At 27.8% G+C, this 7,859-nt stretch overlaps 1 protein-coding gene across 1 annotated transcript; it reads right to left on the bottom strand.

Moving 5' to 3' along the window:
• Nucleotides 1-1,118: 1,118 nt before the first annotated feature.
• On the bottom strand, nt 1,119-7,839 carry LOC117177270. The gene is made up of 2 exons (XM_033367863.1): nt 7,415-7,839; nt 1,119-2,504 (listed from the first exon to the last, which is right to left on the bottom strand). The coding sequence occupies exon 2, from the start codon at nt 2,405-2,407 to the stop codon at nt 1,277-1,279; it is 1,131 nt and encodes a 376-aa protein (XP_033223754.1). The 5' UTR covers nt 2,408-2,504; nt 7,415-7,839; the 3' UTR covers nt 1,119-1,276.
• Between the last annotated feature and the right edge of the window lie 20 nt (nt 7,840-7,859).

Genomic DNA, 7,859 nt, shown 5'->3' with positions numbered 1-7,859 from the left:
GCAAATCATAACTTTTGAAACGCTTTAAATTTCTATAATTTTAAGTAAAAATATTGCATTTTCAAAAAATAGGCGACTGCTTAACAAACTAGAAGAATTTTTGAACAAAAAGAATAATTTTCAACAGGAAAATTGAATTTACAACCCAGAATTTTTTATAAATTTTAATTTATAAATTAAAACTTAACTATTTGGTAGAGAAGTAATGCATTTTTGTTGAAAATTTGTCTTTTTGGTTAGAAAATTAATCTTGTTTGTTGAAAATTCATCTTTTTGATTAGGGATTCAACTATTTGGTTAAAAATTAGTTTATTTTTTGTTGTTGTTTTTTGAGTTGCACCAGTTGAAAATTAGTTTATTTTGTTTGTTTAAAATTCATTTTTCAATTGAAAATTTGTAGATTCCATTTTTCGTTCAAAAAAATATATTTTTTAGTTAAAATTTATTTAAAAAATAATCTTTCTTCATTGAGAATATATCGATTTGGCTAAGGATTGAACTATTTTTATAGAAATTCATTTTTTTTTTAATTCCACTAGTTCAAAAATTGCCTTTTCATACATAATTCATCTTTCTTGGCTGAAAATGAACTTTTCTGTTAAAAACCAACATTTCGGTTTAAAAATTCAATTATCTTCTAAAAAATTCGTCTTTTTGGTTGAATTTTGATCTTCTGTTTGAAAATGCATATTTGTATGTTGAAAGTTCATTTATATTGATAAAATTATATTGTTTCGCCGAAAATTCAACTGTTTTCTTTAAAAAATCGTGCTTCTGAATTGAAAATTTATATTTTATGGTCGAAAAGTTATTTCTTGGTTGATCATGATTTTCTTTGTTGAAAACTCAACTGTTCGCAGAAAATCGTCTTCTTTAATTGAAAATTCATCTCTTTCAGTAGACAATTTTTTCGGTTAAAAATTCAATATATTTCGAATTGAAATCTAATGAATATAAAGTTTTTCATGATTAATTCAATATATTTACATTAATTTTATTTAAGCGAATGTATTGCCCGATTATTTCCCTATTTTCTTAAACCAAGCATATTTTCCCTGTTTTGAGGTAGTTTTGTGCTAAGTCATCAACGAGGGGAAATTTATACAAAAATCACAAAATAGATACTATAAAAGTATAAATTGATTTATTATCAAATATTCATCTGTATGAAGTCGTATGCTCTCTGTACATTTACCACGACGAACTTTACAAGAAATAAAACCTCTAACTGAAAATCTGATATAACTTTCACAATTTTAACTTTTTAATTCTGACATTAAATCTTGTCAACCAAGAAACTTTGCACGTTTACATACCCAACACAATATTGCGTTACGGTTCTGTACGCAGGAGGAAATCTCTTCGTGGAGGCAATAAGATGTTCTATTCCAGCTAGCATGAGTGGTAAAGCAATAAAATAATATTTCGAGTGCACGTAGTCATTTTTCACCGACTTCTTGCTTTCACCATAGGTGTAGAAAACTTTAATAACTCGAGCTTTTTGCAATCGAATCAAATCGCCTTTCCACTTCGAATTCGATTCCGTGAGCAAATCCAATTGCCATTCCATAGGTTTCATCAAAATATAATGAGTCGTATTTCCCTCTAAAGCTTCCAGAAGAATTTCCTCTCCCATAACATCACTGCAGTCTTTAATAGTTAATACAAATTCATCGAGTGGAGACTGATTCCTGCTTTTGAATTCCTCCTCTCCCACTTTCCGCTCAACGCAACAATTCCAGATTCTTACTGAATCCATGTCTTCCTTCAATCCCAGAATGGTGAAACATCTTTTGCACAAAATCGTATTACTCTTCTCCTTAAAATTCTTGAGCACGTCATTGTGTAATACACAAAAGGAAGGGCCATAAAAATAATCGGTTTCTTGAGGTCTGAGAAGTTTTGAAAAATCAACTTTTGAGTTGGTGCAACAAAACCATTCACCCGGATCACAATCTCGATCTGGCAAAGGCAACACTCTGTTGCACTTTATGATACTGGTTATGACATTCTCGCAACATTTGCAACGTAACAAGCATTCGGATCCAATTTCCGGTAAATCGAGTCTACCTGCATTTTCAGTTTCCATGCTGCGAGCAATTGCGCTAATAACTTCCGTCCGGAAAGTTCCAAAGATCGCTTCTGGATTTGTTTGCACACGAAAAGAGATCCATTTGTTGGTGATACGTAAAGAAGATAAGGAAGTCGGCAATAGCTTAACGGATGGTAAAATCAAACTTTTTGAAGTTCGCTCAAGAGTTATCGTTATACTGTTTTCTCTTAATTTTACTCCAATTGATGAGGGATCATTGTTGCCTATAAAAATGAAGACGATACAGGAACGAAGCCGAGGTCTAAGTTCCAATGTTATACTACCCAGAAATTCTTGTTTTGATATTTTATACATTTTCAAGTGTCGATTTAGTTTTTAAAAAAGTACGAATTTTTGGGCCGTATTATTCAAGTCGACTATGGATTATTCGCTTCCTGTGGTGGATTCGTTCCTGAAATTGAAAAGGATTTTGGTTTCTAGGCTCAACTTTAAAATTTAACTACGCCCTTCTTGGAAATTAAAAAAAAAATCGAATGAACAGCAGATTTTGAAGTGCCCAGGGTTACTTCATGTCAACGAATTACAGAAATTCAAGGAATTTTCGATAAACTGAATTTATTATTTTGCTGTGAATTCACAATTTTGTTAAAGTCATTCTTTTTGGGTTGAGAATTCATCTATTTTGGTAGAAATGGCACCTTTTTGGGTTAAAAATCACAAATGTTCGGTTTAAAATTAAGTTGTTTTAGTTGAACAACATTTTTTGGTTCAAAATTTAATGACTTTGTTGACATTCTTTTTAAATTAAAAATTTAAACATTCCATATATGTGGTTGAAAATATATCTTTTTCAAAAAAAAAATTCGACGATTTTATTGAAAATTCGCCTTTGCGATGGAATATTAATCTTCTTTCTGACCAAAATATTTGGTTGGAAAATCATGTATTTTGTTGGAAATTAATATTTTTTGGTAGAAAATTAATCTTCTTGGTTTAGAATTGTTTTCTTTGGTTGAAAACAAGTTTTTTTATTGAAAAAATATTTTTTTCTGAAAATTTAACGATTTCATTTCTTGTCAAAAATTTGTCTTTTTGATAGAAATGTAATCTTCTTGGTTGAAAATTCATCTTTTTGGTTGAAAATGAAACTATTTTGTTGACAATTAATTATGCATTATCTATATAAAGTTGAAAATTTATCTATTTTAGTTGAAAATTCAATTGCTTTGTTGAAATTTCGTCTATTTGGTTTAATTCAATTGGTTTTGGCTTAAAATTAAAAATGTTTCTAAATTGAAATATTAATTATTACAGTTTTTGTTCGAATTTAATTTACTTGGTCAATGATTATTCATCGCTTTAGTTGAAATACCTTTTTTTGTTGACAATTTAACTATTTTGTTGATATATTTTTCCATCTTTGGTTGAAAACGTATATTTTTCAGTTAAAAATTCAACTATTTGATTGAAAATTCGCCTTTTGCGGTAGACAATTAATCTTCTTTGTGACCAATTCAGCTTTTTATTTAAAATTTAACTATGGACTTGAAAAATCCTTTTAAAAAAATTAATATTTGGTAGAAAAATAATTTTCTTGACTTAGAATTGTTCTTTTGGGTTGAAAATTCATTTCTTAGGTTGAGAATTTTTTTTTTTTATTGAAAATGATTTTTTTCCCGAAAATTTAACTATTGCATTTTTTGTCGGAAATTTATCTTTTTTGATAGAAAATTAACCTCCTTGGTTGAAAATTCAACTATTTGAATGAAAATTTATTTTATTTTAATGAAAATTGATTTTATTTCATAGGAAATTATTTTTTTTAATGAAACTTAGTTTAGTATTTCTTTTAGTTGAAAAATGAACTATTTTGTTGAATGTTCGTATTTTTGGTAGATTTGTTGGAACTTAATTTTTTTGGTCGACAATTCATGTCCTTGGTTGATAATTCATCCTTTCGGTTGAAAATTGAATTACTTGTTTGAAAATGTAACCATACCATTTTTGCTTGAAAATTTATCTTTTTTATTCGAAAATTCATTTATGTTTTTGGAAACTCGTCTTTCTTGATTAAATATTCTCAACTATTTTGTTGAAAAATGATGTATTTTGTTAAAAATTCGTTTTTACTTTTGCAGAACATTAATCTTCTTGGTAGAAAATTTATATTCTTTCTTGTAAATTTAAATATTCGTCTCTTTTGTACGCAAATTCAATGCTTTGTTAGAAATTTATCATTTATAAGTTTGAATTTGACTACTTGATAGACAATTGATGTATTTGGTTAAAAATTGCTCTTTTTGGTATGAAAATTGATCTTGTTTTTTGTGAATTCACCTTTTTGATTGAGCATTAAACTATTTGGATAAAAATTCATCTTTTAGGCTGAATTCGACTGGTCGAAATCTGGTTGGTTTGGTTAAAAAATCAGCTTTTATGGTAGAAAAGTCAAATTTTCAGGTTGAAAAAACAAACATTCTTTCAAGATTCACCTCTCAAGTTGAAAATTGAAGTTTTATTTCGAATATTTCTTTTTTTTTCTTCTTAAAAATCAATTTTTCTTGTCTGAGAATTTAACTATTCCATTTGTTGGTGGAAAATTCTTTATAATATTTAATTTAAGCATTTGTTAGAGAATGAATGTATTTTGTTGAAAATTCGTATTTTTTTTATCAAATTAATCTTGCTTGTTGAAAATTAACCTTTTTAATTGAAGATTCAACTCTTTTTTTTAATTCGTCTTCTTTGTTAGAACATTAATATTGTTTGTTGAAAATTAACCTTTTTGTTCGAGAATTCAACTATTTTGTTGAAAATTCGCTTTTTTTCGTTGAATTCGAGCGATTGGAAATTGTTTTTTTTTAATAACAATTCATTTTTGAACTGAAAGTTTGACGACTCCATTTTTGTTCCAAAAAATATATTTCGTCAGTTATTTTTTATGCAAATTAATTTTCATACAAAAAAACTAATTTTCAATCAGTCAAATTCAACTTAAGAAGACGAATTTTCAACAAAATGGTGAAATCGTTAATTAAAAAGTTTAATTAACAACAAACAGGATTAATTTTATAACCAAAAAGGTGAATTTTGAACATAATACATTAATTTCCTACCAAGTGGTTAAATTTAATCTTATAAAGGTCTTCCTACACAAAAATGGAACTTAAATTTTCAGAGAAGAGAAAGTAATTGAAAAAAAAAACGAATTAAAAAGAATGGTGGAATTTTCAAACAAAAAAGTTCGATAATAGATTACCTCGCCCTTCGCGCTCAAACATAATTACACCTCGCGCTTCGTGCTCGGATATTTATTCTTTGCATTTGGAATGCTTGAAAAAAACTTTATCAAAAAGATCTCTTTTAGATGGCAGTATTTATGCGCGTCTTCATATTCTGAATTGTCTACTTAGTTAAGTATAGTCAAATATTAAGTTTCTCAAAGCTCTGTAGGCTTTGAGGTACACATTCCCATCGTGACACTCGCGCTGCGCGCTCGATTTCCGACAGACATTTGTGAACAGGTTTTGTTGGATTTTTTTTCTCGTAACTTTCGTCGTTTTTCCACACATTTTTTTTTCAACGTTATTTTTCACGAATAAAGCAAAAAGTACGCCTCCTATCAAGAAGTGATTCTTAACGAAATTGTAGATAATTTTTGGGACAATCATTTTTGTTAATTCACCTTTTTTTGTATCCTACATAGTTTGTCAAAAAAAAATGAATTTTTTTATTTTCCATTATTTTTTGTGCAATCAAAATTTGAATTTTCGATTTTTGAAGAAAATCCAAAAATTGGTTATGATAATCTTGTAGGGCTACCAAAAAAATGTTTTTCTTCTTTTCACTGTTTTTCATATCGTGTGTTTTTCGGTTTCAAATTTTGATTTTCGGTTGATTAAAAAAATTTTGAAAACGCTATAACTCTGAGAATTTTCTTTTTCTCGAAGAATGTCATAAGGATAAATTGTTTGTTCTTTTTAATACTATAAATATCCATACATATAATTATTAAATTCAGAAAAAAGATGTCTCAAAAATTTTCAAAATTCGCTCTCTTTTTGAATTTTTATCAAAAATGGCTGGTTCACGAACTCGTCCTTTCTTTTAGGACCTAAAAAAAGTGTGCCAAAGGTGGATTTGATTCGTTCATTTTTTCGAGAGTTATCGTGTTTACGGACGAACAGACAGACGCCATCATGAAAACCTGATTTTCGGATTCAGGGGGTCTCGAAACGTGAAGATCCGTTGAAAATGTGTGATGTTAAATTTCCGACAATTCTAATACTTTCTCAATCATAAATAATGAGAATGTAAAAAGTTAATTTTCAACCAAGAAATTTGATTTTTCTATCCTTAAAAGCTGGATTAAAAATAAAATTAAAATAAGAAAAGAGGTAAGAAAAAGTTCAGTTTCAACTTATCTCTTTTCATTAAGTGTTTAAAACAAATATTTATTGCATTGGTCTCCTAGCTGTATATTTGTTTTTATACCTAAAAGAAAAATTTGGGACAGCCAGGGAAATAAAAAATTAGTCACAGAAAAGTAAGGCAACTTCGAAATTGAGATTTTGTAGCAACCCTGATGCATTCAACTATTTTTGTAGAAAGTTAATCTGATTTAATTGACAATTTTTTCTATTAAATGCAGTCTTATATGATTTCAAATTAAATTTTTTTGTTGAAATAATATTTTTCGTTGAGAATTCGTCTGTTTTGTTTGAAAATTCATACATTATGTGAACATGTTAAAAATTCAACTCTTTATGCTATTTATTCGTTTTGGTTGGAAAATTGGTCGTTTATGTTTGAAAATTTAATGATTCGATTTAAATTTGAACTTCTTTGTTAAAAATTAATTTTTTTGGCTAAAGATTAATAATTTTAGATGAAAATTCATTTATTTGGTAAAAAATGATCTTTTTTGTTGGAAATGTAAATCTTTTTGGTTTGAATATGGAAAAAATTCAATTATTTGTTTAATAAATAACTTTCTTGTTTCATATTAAAATATTGAGTATGAAATTCAACCATATGGTTTAAAATTCACGTTCTTTCTTTAATTTCCAAAACTTTTGTAGTTGAATATGAATGCTGGGAGTTAAGGAGGAACTTAAATTTGGATTTGAAATTACTCTTTTAAAAAGTTTGAAAAGAGCCATGAAAAAGCAAACTTTAAAATTAAAGTATTCAAGACTAGATATTAGAAACAAATTATACAAACTTGAAGCATTCAAAGCATATTTGAAAAAAAATCAACAACAGTGAATTGTCGAGAGCTCAATTGCAGTGAATATTTTAATTCTACAGGCAGAATGAAGACAAAGAAAAGATGAGCAATAATTAAACAACATTACATACCCAATGAGTCAGAATGCGTTTTGACAATCGTAATAACACTTGAAGTCATTTTGCAATAATCTCCAATCGGATTCACAACAATCATTAGCCAAAAGATGTACTTTTTACTTCTAGATTATCTTTAATTTTACTCGTATTTATCTTCAAGTCGATGATTTTGCAAAAGTGATTTGCAATCTGTAAATAATGGTCACGAAAAACGACAATGGATGGTGATTCTGGAGCACGTGCTTCCGATAAGTATAACTTCACTTTAAACGCTTTTAATAATTGCTGTTAGTTATAAAATATAGTTTATTATTAACTTGGTTTTCCAAGAATAACGATATTTTTAATAATGTGATTTTTGTTTTGAGAATAAACTTTGAGCAGCTGTTGCAAATTTCAGGACGATTTCACAATATAAGCTGTCAAACACGAAACATTGAGGTTATGAAAAATGGCG

The sequence above is a fragment of the Belonocnema kinseyi genome, chromosome 7, assembly GCF_010883055.1.
Source record: "Belonocnema kinseyi isolate 2016_QV_RU_SX_M_011 chromosome 7, B_treatae_v1, whole genome shotgun sequence".
NCBI lineage: Eukaryota > Metazoa > Arthropoda > Insecta > Hymenoptera > Cynipidae > Belonocnema > Belonocnema kinseyi.
Note: the sequence above shows the minus strand (reverse complement) of the source record. Positions and strands in the feature narration are given on the sequence as shown.

Bases quoted from the DNA above. Each gene is read 5' to 3' on its own strand.
- LOC117177270 (XM_033367863.1), bottom strand. From the start codon at position 2,407: ATGTATAAAATATCAAAACAAGAATTTCTGGGTAGTATAACATTGGAA.